A 19,663-nucleotide genomic window follows, 5' to 3' on the forward strand; every position below is an offset into this window, starting at 1 on the left:
AAAAACCAAGCCATTAGGTTGAAGGAATTGTCTGTAGAGCTTCGAGACTTGATATTATCAAGGCACAGATCTGGGGGAGGGTAGCAAAAAATGTTTGCAGCATTGAATGTCCCCAAGAACAGTGGTTTCCATTCTTAACCTGTTTAGGATAGGGAGCAGCATTTTCACGGCCGGATAAAAAACGTACCCGATTTAATTTGGTTATTACTCCTGCCCAGAAACTAGAATATGCATACAATTGTTTGATTTGGATAGAAAACACCCGAAAGTGTTTGAATGGTGTCTGTGAGTATAACAGAACTCATATGGCAGGCCAAAACCTGAGAAGATTGCATACAGGAAGTGCCCTCTCTGACCATTTCTTGGCCTTCTATAGCCTCTTTATCGAAAACAGAGGATCTCTGCTGTAACGTGACATTTTCTAAGGCTCCCATAGGCTCTCAGAAGGCGCCAGAACGGGGAATGATGACTCTGCAGTCCCTGGGCGAAAAACAGTAGGGGTTTTGGAAAGTGGTCGTTCTGAGAACAATGACACAGGTGCGCGCGTGCATGTGAAGACTCCATTTTCTATTTTCAGTGTTTGAACGAAAACAAGGTCTCCCGGTCAGAATATTATCGCTATTTTACGAGAAAAATTGCATAAAAATTGATTTTAAACCGCGTTTGACATGCTTCGAAGTACGGTAATGGAATATTTAGAATTTTTTTGGTCACGATATACGCTGGCGCATCACCCTTCGGATAGTGTCTTGAACGCAAGAACAAAACGCCGCTATTTGGATATAACTATGGATTATTTGGAACCAAGACAACATTGGGTGTGAAGTAGAAGTCCTGGGAGTGCATTCTGACGAAGAACAGAAAAGGTAATCCAATTTTTCTTATAGTAAATCTGAGTTTGGTGAGTGCCGAACTTGGTGGGTGTCAAAATAGCTAGCCTGTGATGGCCGGGCTATCTACTCAGAATATTGCAAAATGTGCTTTCACCGAAAAGCTATTTTAAAATCTGACACCGCGAGTGCATAGAGGAGTTCTGTATCTATAATTCTTAAAATAATTATGTTTTTTGTGAACGTTTATCGTGAGTAATTTAGTAAATTCACCGGAAGTGTTCGGTGGGTATGCTAGTTCTGAACGTCACATGCTAATTTAAAAAGCTGTTTTTTGATATAAATATGAACTTGATTGAACAAAACATGCATGTATTGTATAACATAATGTCCTAGGAGTGTCATCAAATGTTAGTGCTGCATTTAGCTGTGGTTTTGGTTTTTGTGACATATATATGCTAGCTTGAAAAATGGGTGTGATTATTTCGTGCTGGGTACTCTCCTGACAATCTAAAATGTTGCTTTCATTGTAAAGCCTTTTAGAAATCGGACAAGGTGGTTAGATAAAGGAGAGTCTTGTCTTTAAAATGGTGTAAAATAGTCATATGTTTGAAAAATGGAAGTTTTAGGGCGTGGCGCGAATTACAAACTCCTATCATTGGATATTGGCGAGGCGTTCCGCTAGCGGAACATCTAGATGTAAGATGTTAAGAATCATACTACACCGGCTCCGACACTTGTCGGATGTGGCAGGGCTTGCAAACCATTAGACTACAAAGGGAAGCACAGCTGAGAGCTGCCCAGTGACACAAGCCTACCAGATGAGCTAAAGTACTTCTATGCTCGCTTAGAGGCAAATAACACTAAAACGTGCATGAGGGCACCAGCTGTTCCGGAAGACTGATCACGCTCTCCACAGCCGACGTAAGACATTTGAACAGGTCACCATTCACAAGGCCGCAGGGCCAGACGGGTTACCAGGAAGTGTACTGTGCACATGGGCTGACCAACTGGCAAGTGTCTTCACTGACATTTTCAACCTCTCCCTATCCGAGTCTGTAATGCCAACATGTTTCAAGCAGACCACCATAGTGCATGTGCCCAAGAACACGAAGGTAACCTGCCTAAATATTGTATGTTTTTTTAGTTGAGAACAAGTTCTCATTAACAATTGCGATCTGGCCAAGAAAAAGAAAAGCAGTTTGACACGTACAACAACAGTTACACATGGAATAAACATACAGTAGAAAGTCTGTGTGTGCAAATGAGGTAAGGCAAAAAGTAGGCCATGGTGGCGAAGTAATTACAATATACCAATTAAACACGAGTGTTAGATGTGCAGAAGATGAATGTGCAAGTAGAGAAACTGGGGTGACAAGGAGCAAGATAAATAAATACAGTATGGGGGTGAGGTAGTTGGATGGGCTATGTGCAGTGATCTGTGAGCTGCTCTGACAGCTGGTGCTTAAAGCTAGTGAGGGAGATATGTCTCCAGCTTCAGTGATTTGTTTTGCAGTTCGTTCCAGTCATTGGTAGCGGAGAACTGGAAGGAAAGGCAGCCAAAGGAGGAATTGGCTTTGGGGGTGACCAGTGAGATATACCTGCTGGAGCGCGTGCTACGGGTGGTTGCTGCTATGGTGACCAGTGAGCTGAGATAAGGCAGGGCTTTACCTAGCAAAGACTTGTAGATGACCTGGAGCCAGTGGGTTGGTGACGAGTATAAAGCGAACGCCAGCCAATGAGAGCGTACAGGTCACAGTGGTGGGTAGTATATGGGGCTTTGTTGACAAAATGGATGGCACTGTGATAGACTGCATCCAATTTGTTGAGTAGTGTTGGCTATTTTATAAATGAAATCGCCGAAGTTGAGGATTGGTAGGATGGTCAGTTTTACGAGGGTATGTTTGGCAGCATGAGTGAAGGATGCTTTGTGACCCGTAGCACTCACGTCTAGCCATGAAGTGCTTTGAAAGGCTGTTCATGGCTCACATCAACACTATTATCCCAGAAACACTAGACCCACTCCAATTTGCATACCGCCTTAACAGATCTACAGATGACGCAATCTCTATTTTACTCCACACTGCCCTTTCCCAGCTGGACAAAAGGAACACCTACAGTGGGGAGAACACTTATTTGATACACTGACGATTTTGCAGGTTTTCCTACTTACAAAGCATGTAGAGGTCTGTAATTTTTATCAGAGGTACACTTCAACTGTGAGAGTTGAATCCAGAAAATCACATTGCAAATGATTTACTTAAAATTCATACATTTTATTGCATGACATAAGTATTTGATACATCAGAAAAGCAGAACTTAATATTTGGTATAGAGATCATACGTTTCCTGTAGTTCTTGACCAGGGTTGCACCCACTGCAGCAGGGATTTTGGCCCACTCCTCCATACAGACCTTCTCCAGATCCTTCAGGTTTCGGGGCTGTCGCTGGGCAATACGGACTTTCAGCTCCCTCCAAAGATTTTCTATTGGGTTCAGGTCTGGAGACTGGCTAGGCCACTCCAGGACCTTGAGATGCTTCTTACGGAGCCAATCCTTAATTGACCTGGCTGTGTGTTTCGGGTCGTCGTCATGCTGGAAGACCCAGCCACGACCCATCTTCAATGCTCTTACTGAGGGAAGGAGGTTGTTGGCCATGGTCTCGCGATACATGGCCCCACCCATCCTCCCCTCAATACGGTGCAGTCGTCCTGTCCCCTTTGCAGACAAGCATCCCCAAAGGATGTTTCCACCTCCATGCTTCACGGTTGGGATGGTGTTCTTGGGGTTGTACTCATCCTTCTTCTTCCTCCAAACACAGCAAGTGGAGTTTAGACCAAAAAGCTCTATTTTTGTCTCATCAGACCACATGACCTTCTCCCATTCCTCCTCTGGATCATCCAGATGGTCATTGGCAGACTTCAGACGGGCCTGGACATGCGCTGGCTTGAGCAGGGGGACCTTGCGTGCGCTGCAGGATTTTAATCCATGACGGCGTAGTGTGTTACTAATGGTTTTCTTTGAGACTGTGGTCCCAGCTCTCTTCAGGTCATTGACCAGGTCCTGCCGTGTAGTTTTGGGCTGATCCCTCACCTTCCTCATGATCATTGATGCCCCACGAGGTGAGATGTTGCATGGAGCCCCAGACCGAGGGTGATTGACCGTCATCTTGAACTTCTTCCATTTTCTAATAATTGCGCCAACAGTTGTTGCCTTCTCACCAAGCTGCTTGCCTATTGTCCTGTAGCCCATCCCAGCCTTGTGCAGGTCTACAATTTTATCCCTGATGTCCTTACACAGCTCTCTGGTCTTGGCCATTGTGGAGAGGTTGGAGTCTGTTTGATTGAGTGTGTGGACAGGTGTCTTTTATACAGGTAACGAGTTCAAACAGGTGCAGTTAATACAGGTGATGTGTGGAGAACAGGAGGGCTTCTTAAAGAAAAACTAACAGGTCTGTGAGAGCCGGAATTCTTACTGGGTGGTAGGTGATCAAATACTTATGTCATGCAATAAAATGCAAATGAATTACTTAAAATCATACAATGTGATTTTTCTAGATTCCGTCTCTCACAGTTGAAGTGTACCTATGATAAAAATGACAGACCTCTACATGCATTGTAAGTAGGAAACACTGCCGATTTTGCAGGTTATCAAATACTTGTTCTCCCCACTGTATGTGAGTGTTATTCATTGACTACAGCTCAGCGTTCAACACCATAGTGCCCTCAAAGCTCATCACTAAGCTAAGGACCCTGGGACTAAACACCTCCCTCTGCAACTGGATCCTGGGCTTCCTGATGGGCCGCCCCCAGGTGGTAAGGGTAGGTAACACCACATTTCTGCCACGCTGATCCTCAACACGGGCCCCTTGGGTGTGTGCTCAGTCCCCTTCTGTACTCCCTGTTCACTCATGACTGCATGGCCAGGCATGACTCCAACACCAAGTTTGCCGATGACACAACAGTGGTAGGCCTGATCAATGACGAAACAGCCTATAGGGAGGAGGTCTGACCTGGCCGTGGGGTGCCAGGACAACGTCTCCCTCAGTGTGATCAAGACAAAGGAGATGATCGTGGACTACAGGAAAAAGAGGACCGAGCACGCCCCCATTCTCATCGACAGGGCAGTAGTAGATCAGGTTGAGAGCTTCAAGTTCCTTGGTCTCCACATCACCAACAAACTAACGTGGTCCAAGTACACCAAGACAGTCGTGAAGAGGGCACAACAACCTATTCCCCCTCAGGAGACTGAATTTTTTTTTTTGGCATGGATCCTCAAAAGGTTCTACAGCTAAACCATCGAAAGCATCCTGACTGGTTGCATCACTGCCTTGTATGGCCACTGCTCGTCCTCCGACCGCAAGGCATTAGAGGGTAGTGCGTATGGCCCAGTACATCACTGGGGCCAAGCTTCCTGCCATCCAGGACCTCTATACCAGGTGGTGTCAGAGGAAGGCCCTAAAAATTGCCAAAGACTGCAGCCACCCTAGTCATAGACTGGTCTCTCTGCTACTGCATGGCAAGCGGTACCGGAGCGCCACGTCTAGGTCCAAGTGGCTTCTCAACAGCTTTTACTCCCACGCCAAAAGACTCCTGAACATCTAATCCAATGTCTACCCAGACTATTTACATTGCCTCCCCCCTCTTTTACACTGCTGCTACTCTGTTATCTATGCATAGTCACTTTAACTCTACCTACATGTACATATTACCTCAATTACCTTGACTAACCGGTGCCCTCGCACATGGACTCTGTACCGGTACACTGCATATAGTCTCGTGATTTAAAATTTTCTGCTGCTCTTTAATTACTTGTAACTTTTTATTTCTTATTCATATTTTTAAATGTTTAACTGCATTTTTGGTTAAGGGCTTGTAAGTAAGCATTTCACGTGTTTTTACGCGATATTCCAAATGCCTGTATCGCAAGAATCAAGGAACATTTTTTTTATGAGCATTTGTCTGCTTGTTCTCATGTTATATTTTCTACATTGTAGAATAATAGTGAAGACATCAACTATGAAATGACACATGGAATCATGTAGTAACCAAATAAATATATTTGTTTTTGAGATTCTTCAAAGTAGCCACCCTTGACGACTGCTTTGCACACTCTTGACCTTCTATCAATCAGATTCATGACGTAGTCACCTGGAATGCATTTCAATTAACAGGTGTGCCTTAAAGTTAATTTGTGGCATTTCCTTCCTTAATGCGTTGGAGCTAATCACTTAGGTAGGGGTGGTATACAGAAGATGACCCGATTTGGTACAAGACCAAGTCCATATTATGGCAAGAGCAGCTCAAATAAGCAAAGAGAAATGAAGGTCAGTTAATCTGGAAAATATCAAGTACTTAAAAAAAATAAAAATAATAATAAATAAATGAAGGTAGAGTTAAGTTTCTTCAAGTGCAATTCCAAAAACCAAGCGCGATGATGAAACTGGCTCTCATGAGGACCGCCACAGGAAAGGAAAACCCAGTGTTACCTGTGCTGCAGTGGATAAGTTCATTAGTTACCAGCCTCAAATTGCAGCCCAAATAAGTGTTTCACAGGGCTCAAGTAAGACACCTCTCAACATCAGCTGTTCAGAGGGGACTGCGTGAATCAGGCCTTCATGGTCAAATTGCTGCAAACAAATTTCTACTAAAGGACACCAATAAGAAGAGAAGACTTGCTTGGGCCAAGAAACACGAGCAATGGACATTAGACCGGTGGAAAGCTGTCCTTTGGTCGGAGTCCAAATGTGAGATATTTGGTTCCAACTGCCGTGTCTTTGAGACTCAGTTTAGTGAACGGATGATCTTCGCACGTATGGTTCCCACTGTGAAGAATGGAGGTGTGATGGTGTGGCGGTGTTTTGCTGGTGACATTGTGATTTATTTAGAATTCAAGGCACACTTAACCATCATGGCTACCACACCATTCTGCAGCGATACACCGGCCCATCTTGTTTGAGCTTAGTGGGACGATCATTTGTTTTTCAACAGGACAATAACCCAACACACCTCCAGGCTGTGTAAGGGCTATTTTACCAAGGAGTGATGAAGTGCTGCATCAGATGACCTGGCCTCTATGATCACCTGACCTCAACCCAATTGAGATGGTTTGGAATGAGTTGAGTGAAGGAAAAACAGCCAACAAGTGCTCAGCATATGTGGGAACTTCAAGACTGTTGGAAAAGCATTCCAGGTGAAGCTGGTTGAGAGAATGCCAAGCTTTCATCAACGCAAAAGGTGGCTACTTTGAAGAATCTCAAATCGAAAATATATTTTAAGGTAAAAAAAAATTGGTTACTACATGGTTCCATATGTGTTCATAGTTTTGATGTCTTCACTATTCTATAATGTAGAAAATAGTAAAAAATAAACTCTTGAATGATACTGTATATTCTGAATCACATAAATCATTTAAATTTTAATCAACTTTTACGCCATATCGCTCGATTTTTAAAACGGCGTTTTCCATCAACAAAACACCAAATTATGGAATTTCTCATGGAGATTGACACTTGTAGAATCTAAGCCAAGGCGCATTGAAGCTATTCTGGTGGCTTGTGGTGGTACAACAACCTATCAAGACAATGTTGGTGTCTTCTTTATTTTGCCAGTTACCTGTATCTTTAAATCCACTCCCAATGTGCTTGCAATTAACACTGTCTTGAAGTTAATTGATGATTAATACATTTCTTGTCTAGCCTGCCTCTAAGGACCAGGTGGTGGCCATGCTGGACAAGGCCAGGGATGTGATGCCTGCTAAATCAGCTGGTCCTGCTAAAGCTGCCCCCACCAAGCCTGTATCCAGCGTCCACCCAGCCAAAGCCCTTGCAGGTGGGTTCACATACAGCACTAAAGGAATTATATAATCCAGGTAGGGGCCAAAGTCGGACGGAATGAGGTCGTGGTGAATTACGTGACTGTTTAGTGTTCTTTATGCTGCCTTAGTGTTTCATTTTGAAGTACTAATGTGGCCCTCGAGCCTTGATGTTGGCCATCCCTGAGCAATAAGTAGAAATTGATTAGCTTTCTTTCCTTCAATCCGGACATCAAATATAGCTAACACTAAAAGCAAAACAACTCAACTTGTACTGACCCATAGGCATCTCTAACAAAATTGCAAGTTTATTTGTGTGAAAAGCCTCTTCTTTAAAGCCGTGTTTCTCTCCCTCGCATCCCCTTTAGCTTTGAGCAAAACCCAGGCTCCCTTTGAAGAATATGCAATTGCCGACCCAAAGAAAGCCAAGCCAGAGGCACTACCGGCCAAAGGAAAGGTGAGTGAGTCAAAGCTGTTCTCGTGTTCACCATTTTAGGAGCGTCACCAATAGCCATATTTGTGTTACATGTACTGTACATCATCTCAGACGACACCATTCTGTATTCTTCTGGCCCTTCTTTGGACACTGTGTTAACAACCCTCCAGACGAGCGTCAATGCCATACAACTCTCCTTCCGTGGTCTCCAACTGCTCCTAAATACAAGTAAAACTAAATGCATGCTCTTCAACCGATCGCTGCCTGCACCTGCCCGCCTGTCCAGCATCACTTCTCTGGACGGTTCTGACTTAGAATTTGTGGACAACTACAAATACCTAGGTTTCTGGTTAGACTGTAAACTCTCCTTCCAGACTCACATCAATCATCTCCAATCCAAAGTTAAATCTAGAATTGGCTTCCTATTTCGCAACAAAGCATCCTTCACTCATGCTGCCAAACATACCCTCGTAAAACTGACCATCCTACCAATCCTCGACTTCGGCGATGTCATTTACAAAATAGCCTCCAATACCCTACTCAACAAGCTGGATGCAGTCTATCACAGTGCCATCCGTTTTGTCACCAAAGCCCCATATACTACCCACCACTGCGACCTGTACGCTCTCGTTGGCTGGCCTTCGCTTCATAATCGTCGCCAAACACATTGGCTCCAGGTCATCTACAAGACCCTGCTAGGTAAAGCCCTGCCTTATCTCCGCTCACTGGTCACCATAGCAGCACCCACCTGTAGCACGCGCCCCAGCAGGTATATCTCTCTGGTCACCCCTAAAGCCAACTCTCTCCTTTGGTCGTCTCTCCTTCCAGTTCTCTGCTGCCAATGACTGGAACGAACTACAAAAATCTCTGAAACTGGAAACACTTATCTCCCTCACTAGCTTTAAGCACCAGCTATCAGAGCAGCTCCCAGATCACTGCACCTGTACATAGCCCATCTATAATTTAGCCCAAACTACTACCTCTTCCCCTACTGTATTTATTTATTTTATTTATTTTGCTCCTTTGCACCATATTATTTATATTTTAACTTTGAACTTTCTTCAAATTATAATTCTACCATTCCAGTGTTTTACTTGCTATACTTTATTTACTTTGCCACCATGGCCTTTTTTTGCCTTTACCTCCCTTATCTCACATCATTTGCTCACATTGTGTATATAGTCTTATTTTTTTTTCTACTGCATCATTGATTGTATGTTGTTTTACTCCATGTGTAACTCTGTTTTTTGTATGTTGTCGAACTGCTTTGCTTTATCTTGGCCAGGTCGCAATTGTAAATGAGAACTTGTTCTCAACTTGCCTACCTGGTTAAATAAAGGTGAAATAAATAAAGAAAATCTCAGGTAGTTAGATCATGGTGCTAGAACATGCCAAAGTTGCACTTTAATTCTCCCTTGGATGATGGCCACCTAGGCAGTGTGCTTGTTTTATATTGATCATAGCAGTATTAATCAACAATTTATTTTTGAAGAATCAGTCACTTAAGGCTGTGGTCATCCAGAATGGAGGGTTTCTTTACAATGTTTATTAGAGCACGCTGTAGCAAATCTAGCCTTTGTTGTACTGCAAGTCCAGGTACTCTCCATTTTATTAGTTATGTTCCATTTCATGCCAAATGAACACGACCCTGGTGTTTTGTGTGGCTAGTGGAGGACTCCACCCGTTGGCTCCGCAGGAGCATTAACATCGGTCTGGACAAGGAGCCTAGTGCCAGTCAAGCTAAAGACTCAGCCAGGGGGAATAACTGTAAACAGCAGGTACCTCAGGCCTCTGCCTGAAAGGAAATGCACTTCTAAGGGTACTCGTACTATCTGCTACTGTTGATGACATGCATGTTTCTTTTCAACAGGGACATGGATTTATTTTTATGGCACACACACTGCCATTAACGGAATCGTGCACACATATCTCCACCACGATCATCTCTTTTTCCAGGCACACATTGTTAGAGGTGGACTCACAACTGTGCTTATTTGGTGCATTCTTGCCTATTAGTCAACTGTTCTCACCCCCCCCCCCCCCCAATTCCTTTAAGGGTCAGTTTCCAGTCCCCCATCGCTCTGTTTTGATGCTCCTTTGAACCTATATCCCCCACCTCCAGGCTGCTGCTGGGAAGAAGGGTAAAGAAGAGGACAAGTCTGGTCCAATCTTCACCATGGTGCCCAACGGCAAGGATCTACGTGTCAAAGACGAGAAGAGCTTGAAGGTGTGTATGTAATAGAGCTGTCCCCGACCCCAAAAAAAGATCTTGGTTGACCGAGAGTCGTCTGTTCTTTCAACCAATCGATATGGTCAATTTTTTTTTTACATTTTCCAGACACACACCCTGTTTTTAATAAACTATATGTACTGAGCTTGTTTTGTGAAATAATTAAGACACAAATGACTCGAGGGAGCCAAAGATCAAGAGCCTTTGTTATTTTTCTGGTTAACTTAATGTTCAATTGGTTTGTCATATTCGTTATCAAACTATTGTATGCAAACCGCTGTTTACAGTTTGTTCCATTTTATTTGGTGTCATCCTTTACATCAATGAAATGCTGCCGTACTGCAGACCTTTAGACATTTTGTCTTAAGTAGGCCTTATAAACAACTACCGTATTTACCGGTAGGTAAGTCTTAGGCTACAATGTGTGTGTAGTCTACAAAAAAAATCTGGTTGGTTCAGCAAAAGGAAGTTGCCACGAGCAGCACCACAGATGTTGAGATGAGTGAGATGCAAGAATTTGCTCTGTCATTCACAGCTTGGTTAGCCAGGTCACCAAAACAGCAGAAGTTGATCATCATGCCCACTATGCTGTTTACTTTCTGCATCTACGTCATATCGCTGAGTGCCTTTAAATGAAAGTGAATGCTGGGCATTAATGTTAATACTGTACAAAAATATAAACATAACATGTAAAGTCTTGGTTTCATGAGCTTATTTCTCAAATTGTGCACAAATTTGTTTAAATCCCTGTTGGTGAGCATTCCTTTGCCAAGATAATCCATCGACCTAACAGGTGTGGCATTTCAAGAAGCTGATTAAACAGCACGATCATTACACAGGTGCACCTTGTGCTTGGGGCAATAAAAAGCCACTTAAATGTGCAGTTGTCACACAACACAATGTCACAGTTATTTTAATAAGTGAATGTGCAATTGGCATGCTGACTGAGGAATGTCCAGTGGATGTTAATTTCTCTACATTACGCCGCCGCCTCCGTCGTTAGAAAATTTGGTAGTAAGTCCAACCGGCCTCACAACCACAGGCCACGTGTATGGCTTTGTGTGGGCGAGCGGTTTGCTGATGTCATCTTTGTGAACTGAGTGCTCCGCGGTAGGGTTTTGTTATGGGCAGTGTCGTGTCTTTGGGGTACCATTAAACGGAAGATATGTTTATCAATTAGCTCCCTGTAATTATTATCACGCGATTAAACTGATTAATCGTTTAATTGTAATTAACTAGGAGATCGGGGCACCAAGGAGAATATTCAGATTACAAAGCTATAATTTTCCTAATATAACTTTCCTGTACTATAATATTATATTCTATTATAGTATAGGCTGATTATCTTCTGGTCTAAATGGTGTATTTTACCTCGAGTCCAGTCTCATTCCAAACGTCGTAAATTGTTGTATCTGCACGAACCCAGTCTTTAATAAAATCATCAATTGTCTTAAAATCATTTATTTACTACACTAAGTCATTAACAGAAAACATACAAACAGTAATTATCGTCACAAAGGATTGGTAGAGGAATGTGCCCTTGTGGGCTAAACAGGCAGGTCAGCCTGTTGAACAATGGGTCATAAACGGTCCGCTGAGAAGTTAGAGTTCATTAATATTGACAATTGAAGGCTCACTCATTCGGGAACAATTGCAATCAATATATATTTACGCTCAGTGTGTCGTCGTTCTTTGTTGGAGAGTTCGGTTCTGTTGGAGAGTCTCGCTCTCTCTCATGTCGTCATACAATGGTTGTTTCGTTGGTCTTCGCGTTCGATGATATAATTTACTTAGCTGCAGACTAATAAATATCAAAGACTTGTTCTTATTCTGTCGGTATCAATAGTCTAAAAGTTAACCACGTGGTATGGTTCACTTTCAGTAGAGTACTTGGATGGTCAAACCTCTGGCCATAGAGTGTAGGCCTGGTCTGAAGAAATGTAAATCAGGGGGTGCTTTATAGTGCCCATAGAACAGGCTTGTCAAATGACGCCTGGTCCTGTATGGGTCCCTGGGGGCGTGCCTATGACTGAGTTAGAATTGTATTTCTGTAACCATATCTAACTCAGTACAATAGCATCTCAATGTCTTACAAAAGCTTTATCCTTATTAATACATTCCATACACCCATATGATGCAAGTCTTAAGCTGAGTCTATTATATAAACAGTTTTATGGTAATATGGCTATATTGTCTCTTCTGAGTATCACAAAATTGTACCAAGCAGATCAGTTCGTAGCTGGATTCTTCAATCTTCCATACCTTCTCCAGCACACACAAAATGTCGCTTGGCTCTCCAATTCTATGAGTTGGAAGAATTTCCTGTGTCTCTATGGGCCATGTGGCCAGAGACTCTCCTGGAATTTTAGAGTTTTTACAACCCTTTACACACAGGGTGGCTTGGGGGGAGTCAACTGTCCTCCCTGTACCAAAAGAGGCCAACGTCATGACAGCAGGTATAAACTGTGGTCAACTAACATCTATGGCAATCTGAATGCGGAGATACCGTGACGAGATCCTGAGCTACGTTGTGATGCCCTTTTTTTTTTTATAATTTTTTTTAAGTGTCTGACCAGATGCATATCTATATTCCCAGTTGTGAAATCCATAGATTAGAGCCTAATTAATTTTAATTGACGGATTTCCTTATGAACTAACTATAGAATCTTAATGTTTGCGTTTATTTTTGTTCAGTATAGTAAACCATACAATTCTGATAACACATTTATAAAATAATATACTTATTAGATTTGCACCTTTTGTTCTTAAATAATATAACCATATACAATTTCAATAGCACATGTCTTGGTGTGCCATCCCTGCGTTCTCTGCAATGGATTATTCAATTGGCTGAGACAGGCGCAACTCAGATGGGTGTTGTGTGCCTAAAATATTTCCAATGTCTGTCAATTAAATGTGGTCAGTCCTAGTGTGTGTGCATCTATGGGCAAAAGTGCTTGGTGGTGAATATTCAGAAGTGTAGTTACGTTTGCAATTTGAATAAACTGAGTTAAATCTATCCCCTGTGTTGTAGACGCTAAAGTGGAACTTTGGTTCTCCTCGCGATGAGTATGTGGAGCAGCTTAAAGTTCAGATGGCTCCCTGTGTGGCCAAGTGGCTTCAGGAGGAACTCTTCCACCATGACTTCCAGCACCATATCAAGGCCATCAACTCCATGATAGAGGTGAGACCATATGCATACATAGACTTCTAGTACCAACTCTGAGCTTTCACCGCCAACAGGTGAGCTACATTCTGACCCAGATATAGTAGAATTTAGTCGGGGCACCCTTAGTCGGGGCTGGTAGCAGGGGCACAGGTGTCCCGTACCTCTCTGGGGACAGCAATGTGCAAATGGGCGCCGTCTGGCTCACCCCCAATACACACACCACCACCAAAACACACACAGACGTACTCCAGCATCACGATAAATCAATCAATGAGTACAATTACATGCAGTGTATGCTTGTGCAATATACCAGGGAACACTATGCATACAAAAGTATCTGGACACCCCTTCAAATTAGTGGATTTGGCCATTTCAGCCACACTCGTTGCTGACAGGTGTATAAAATCGGGCACACCGCCTCAATCTCCAAACATTGGCAGTAGAATGGCCAATACTGAAGAGCTCAGGGAATATCAATATGGCACCGTCATAGTATGCCACCTTTCCAACAAGTCTGTCAAATTTCTTCCGCAAAGTGGTAGACCACACAAGCTCACAGAACGGGACCGCCGAGTGCTGAAGTGCATAAAATTACCTGTCCAAACTGCCTCTGGAAGCAACGGCAGCACAATAACTTTTCCTCGGGAGCTTCATGAAATGGGTTTCCATGGCCAAGCAGCCGCACACAAGCCTAAGATCACCATGCGCAATGTCAAGCATCGGCTGGAGTGGTATAAAGCTCCTTGCCATTGGACTGTGTTTCCACTGCTCCTGAGTGATGAATCACACTTCACCATCTGGTAGTCCGGACGAATCTGGTTTTGGCGGATGCCAGGCGAACGCTACCTGCCCGAATGCATAGTGGCAACTGTAAAGTTTGGTGGAGGAATAATGGTCTGGGGCTGTTTTTGTGATTCGGGCTAGGCCCCTTAGTTCCAGTGAAGGGACATCTTAATGCTACAGCACATTGACAGTCTAGACGAGTCTGTGCTTCCAACTTTGTGGCTACAGTTTGGGGAAAGCCCTTTCCTGTTTCAGCATGACAATGCTCCTGTGCACAAAGCGAGGTCCATGCAAAAGTGTATTTTTTTTCTGAGATTGGTGTGGAAAGACTTGACTTGCCTTGCCTGCACAGAGCTCTGACCTCAACCCCCATCAAACAGCTTTGGGCTGCGAACCAGGCCTAATCGCCCAACATCAGTGCCTGACCTCACTAATGCTCTTGTGGCTGAATGGAAGCAAGTCCCCGCTGCAATGTTTCAACATATAGTGGAAGACCTTCCCAGAAGACCTTCCCAGGCTGTTATAGCAGCAAAGCGGGGACCAACTCCATATTAATGCCTATGATTTTGAAATGGCATGTTTGACCAGCAGGTGTCCACATACTTTTGGTCATGTAGTGTATTTTGAAATGCCAACGGTATAATTTTCAATATAACGTTGAAAAAGCAGTGGCGTTACACTACATTTGTTTTAATTATGAAGTATGTATAACTAAGACATCTAAGGTGTCGTATTATATGCCACTCGGGCTCCAGCTTTGCATTTGTTTTGCTAGCTAAGGGGCTAGATGTCAAGATCACGGTTCTTGGTTACAGCAGAGACAATTCTTGCCTGAGGACCAGTCTGATTAGCTAACATTCTACTCCTTCTCATTGCCAACGAGACTGTTCATATTTGGAGATGGCAGAAAGGCCATTCTATCATTAATGAGCTCGGAGTTGATCCTGATTCGATAATCCTCACCGCTTTCCTCCAATCACAACGATTATCCATGTAATGGAACGCTCACTTTTTTTCTCTCTCCGTAGGAAACGTTAATATCTGGTTTGCTAAGAAAGTTTATTTTTTTTATCCAGTCTGTCAAAAATAACTGGCTCATGTAAATTCCCAAACTAAATAAATACTGCAATTCCACCCACAAAACCTCCTTTTTGCTTTGATTTTAAACCTCAAAATACAACTTGCCTAGTTTACAGCTATGTGTTCCTTTTTGACATTGTTTAAGGAGTTCCTTTAGCACCTCGGACTCAGTGACCGCCTGCAGGGGGGGGAAAAGAGGCAGGCGCATCAGGGCGAGTCATTAAGGGATGGAAGATGAGGAAATGTTGGACGGGCAAGGAGGCATGGCTGAGTCAAATGGGAATCCTGACTTAAAGAAGTGGTGATTAAAGAGCTCAGCCATGTGCTTCTTGTCAGTAACAATCACATCAACATTAAGGGACATGGGCAGCTGTGAGGAGAATAGTTTATTCTCCAGGTCCTTAAAGTAACTCACTTTGGCCTTCCGGATAGCCTGAGTGCACTTATTTCTCATTTGCCTGAATGAGAGCCAGTCAGCCTGAGTATGCGTGTGCCGAGCCTTTCGCCAAATGCAATTCTTGAGGTGGAGTTACTCTGCAAGATCATGGTCGAACCAGGGGTTGAACCTGTTTTTAATTCTAATTTTCTTTATGGGGGCTTGTTAACAATATCACTGAAGATATTAAAAAAAGGGATAAGCTGATTCTATACCAATTTAGAGGCCAGGTCATGAAGGAAGAAGGCCTGGTTATTAAATTATTTTGCAAGCTTTTAACAAATCCGGACAGGTCGTTTCACTGAGCAGCCATTGCGAACACAGGCTGTAAAACAGTGGTCACGCAACTCATTACAGAAAACACGACTGATGCATATCAGGATTATTTGTAAGGATAACATCAAGGAGAGTAGCCTTTTCTGGGTGTTTGGAGTCATACCTTGTGGGATTGGTAATAATCTGAGCCAGAAAGGTTAATATCAGTATTCAAAACACACTTTTCTTAACCATGTCTCAATAATGACCAACACATCTGGATTGGAGCTGTGAACCCACATGAAGTGGGATGTTAACTAAAAAAGACTGGTACCCAGACTAGACATTGAATCCCCTCCTGGATCAAGATCCTTGTTGCCTACATTTGGTAAAAAAAGTGTAGCGCCCTTTGTGTACACTTCCGGTAATACAATATTCCCAGGTATTTTACAGACATGGTATGAAAATCTGGATACTGCCCAACCCTAATGCACAGTAATAATTTGATATTACATTTATGGTAGTAGGTAGATTATGCAATAGTCATGTTAACACTTTACTCTGCTTGTCTTAATCTAAATTAGAATATGCAGATTAAAACACCTGGTTTTCTGAGCACTCTTTCGTATTATTAGGACATATAACCACCTTAAACTGCATTCCAGCTGTATATTTGATCTGCAGGTATGCTAGCACCAGCCGAGTGAGCCTCCCTCTTCAGCACGAGTGAAGTTAGTTCGGAACAACTGAATGTATGCGTCTTAGATTGTATGTGAAAACTACTTCTTTGTCCAAACTCCGAATCAGACATTGGGGTAGAACATTTTATTTTTATTTGGTTATTTTCTGCATTCATCAGTGTGCCATTAGGAGAATCTTTCTTCTTGCAAAGCATGTAAACTTTTTAATCAAATTATTCTTAATCTAACTATCCACAATCACGTTTCGTGCATGTAACCATACTCGATGTGTACGAGGTGAGATGGACATCTCTGGCAATAAAAGCAGAATCCCATAGCTAGCCGTTTTTGTTTTTTTTACACAATTTCGTCGTATCCAATTGGTAGTTAGTCTTGTCTCATCGCTGCAACCCCCGTACGAATTCGTGAGAGGTGACGGTCAAGAGCCGTGCGTCCTCCGAAACCCAACCAAGCCGCACTGTTTCTGGACACTTAACTGCCCGCTTAACCCGGAAACCAGCTGTACCAATGTGTCGTTGGAGACGCCGTACACCTGGCAACTGTGTCAGCGTGTGCTGCGCCTGGCCTGCCACAGGAATCGCTGGTGCGCAATGGGACAAGGACATCCCTGCCGGCCAAATCCTCCCCTAACCCGGACGACGCTGGGCCAATTGTGCACCGCCCCATGGGTCTCCCGGTCGCGGCTGCTGCGACAGAGCCTGGACTCGAACCCAGAATATCTAATGGCAGTGCCTTAGACCACTGCGCCACTCGGAAGGCATAGCTATTCCTTCTAATACTAAAATATGCCATTTAGCAGGAAATTTTATCCGAAGTGACTTACAGTAGTGAGAGCATACCTTTCATACTGGTCCCCTGTGGAATCTAACTCACCACCCTGGTACAAGTACCATGCTTTACCAACTGAGCCACACGATCTCCATAGTATTTGATGAATAGTAGGAAATAACCAGTATAAACATCATGGTGACTCTACCTTCAATTTGGAAGCAATCCTACATGTATGAATGAATAAAGTTAACCCTCTACCTTTCTCTCTCTCCTCCCATCATCCCTTGGGCAGTGTCTGGAGGAGGAACACGAGGCAACGGTGGCCTGCCTAGACCTGGTCCTGAAGTGGTACACGCTGCGCTTCTTTGACACAAACACCAGTGTGCTGATGAAGGCCCTGGAGTACCTGAAGCTCCTTTTCCTCAGCCTCAGCAAGCACAACTACCACCTCAGTGAACAGGAGGCCAACTCCTTCATCCCCTACCTCATCCTCAAGGTCCGTCACACAAGTTGAGTCCCAAATTACACCCAATACCTATATAGTGCACTACGTTTACCAGAGCCCTATGGGCCCTGGTCAAAAGTAATGCGCTACATGGCGAATAGGGTGGCGTTTGAGACTCAACTTGTGTTTCACTGATAACTTTTTCACGTGGAGCTGTGCTGGCCTGGGTATAGATCTGTTATATACTATAAGGGGTTGTTTATTCGCTACCAACATATGTAATTAGCTGTGGTGGGGTGTGAGTGATAAATTGCACTCTGGCGTGGCGCTGGTTGCAGTAGCACAGGCGTCTCGTCCCGCACTTCGCTAGGGACACCATGTGCACAGGGGCCATCTGACTCACCCCCGCCACCACCAAAAAAAAAATGTTTCAAGTTAATCAACTCTAATCTGACAAGTATTCCTACAATTGGGCGGCGCACAATTGGCCCAGTGTCGTCCAGTTTTGGCCGGTGCAGACTGTCATTATAAATAAGAATTTGTTCTGAACTGACTTGCGTAGTTAAATAGGAGAGGGGGAAACAGTCCCAGATTGCAGTTGAACTGCCCTGACTGGTCTTTAACTCTAACCCTCCTGAGTGTTTACTTATTTGTTTGCTCTGTTGCCCCCCCCTCAGGTGGGGGAGTCTAAAGACGTGGTTAGGAAGGACGTGCGAGCCATCATGGGCATGCTGTGTAAGGTCTACCCTGCCAGCAGGATGTTCCCTTTTTCTCATGGAGGGAACCAAATCCAAGAACTCCAAACAGAGAGCCGGTGAGATGACACAATACTCTGGGCATGGAATGAGAGCATCACCCCTTGTATTAGAATGTTTCTCTAGCTTTATCTGTATTTTGGTCTTGTAAGTCTTTCTAAAATGTATTAAGACACACTGGGTACATACGACATCTGGCTTAAACCACCGGGTTAAACCTTACGGAACTTCTTTGGGCATGCGCAGTTTTGTTTCCGGTAACAGGATGTGATTGAATAGCTTCAGTACCTTGCTCATCATTCCATGCACATGCATGCTTTCATGACCTAATTGATTGCGTCGATAACAACTGGCCTGGTGGCTCACTGTGGGGAGGGTGGCTAATGGCTGTAGAATATTTTCGCAGCTTGAATCTCAAATTAGTTTGTTTTTTTAACTTTCTGATGTATACTGAAGAAAAATAAATGCAATATGCATCAATTTCAAATATTTTACTGAGTTACAATTCACATTCATCGTTCTGCCCCTGAACAAGGCAGCTAACCCACTGTTCCTAGGCCATCATTGAAAATAATAATTTGTTCTTAACTGACTTGCCTAGTTAAAGGTAAAATAAAAAAATATTAGGAAATCAGTCTATTGAAATAATAAATTCATTAGGACCTAATCTATTGTTTTCTCATGACTGGAAATAATTATGCATCTGGTCACAGTATATTTAAATTTAAAAAAATAAAGTGCCTCTCAATGGGCCTCAGGATCTCATGGTATCTCTGTGCATTCAAATTTCCATGGATAAAAAAAATGCACTTGTGTTCGTTGTCTGTAGTTTATGCGCTGACAGACATGGCAGCTTTGCTTCTAGCTTCTAAGCAGTATTTTGTTTTTGTGTGTTTTTTATTACATTAGTAGCCCAGGAAATGTTTTATTACATACAGCCGGAAAGATCTTTTGGAGATC

General features: G+C 43.3%; 1 protein-coding gene and 1 non-coding gene across 2 annotated transcripts in view; both read left to right on the forward strand.

Annotated features, from left to right (window-relative positions):
- The window catches only part of LOC106587056 (cytoskeleton-associated protein 5), an 83,251-nt gene that overhangs the window by 38,080 nt on the left and 25,508 nt on the right, over positions 1-19,663 (forward strand). The window contains 7 exon segments of the mRNA XM_045709034.1: positions 7,527-7,659; positions 8,011-8,099; positions 10,201-10,305; positions 13,343-13,492; positions 17,796-17,999; positions 18,626-18,715; positions 18,717-18,762. Coding sequence (XP_045564990.1) covers positions 7,527-7,659; positions 8,011-8,099; positions 10,201-10,305; positions 13,343-13,492; positions 17,796-17,999; positions 18,626-18,715; positions 18,717-18,762 — 817 coding nt within the window.
- On the forward strand, positions 18,244-18,352 carry LOC123730865 (small nucleolar RNA SNORD67). The gene has a single exon (XR_006762316.1). It is a non-coding gene; the product is annotated as a small nucleolar RNA SNORD67 (small nucleolar RNA).

Source organism: Salmo salar, chromosome ssa26 (genome assembly GCF_905237065.1).
Source record: "Salmo salar chromosome ssa26, Ssal_v3.1, whole genome shotgun sequence".
Taxonomy (NCBI): Eukaryota; Metazoa; Chordata; class Actinopteri; order Salmoniformes; family Salmonidae; genus Salmo; species Salmo salar.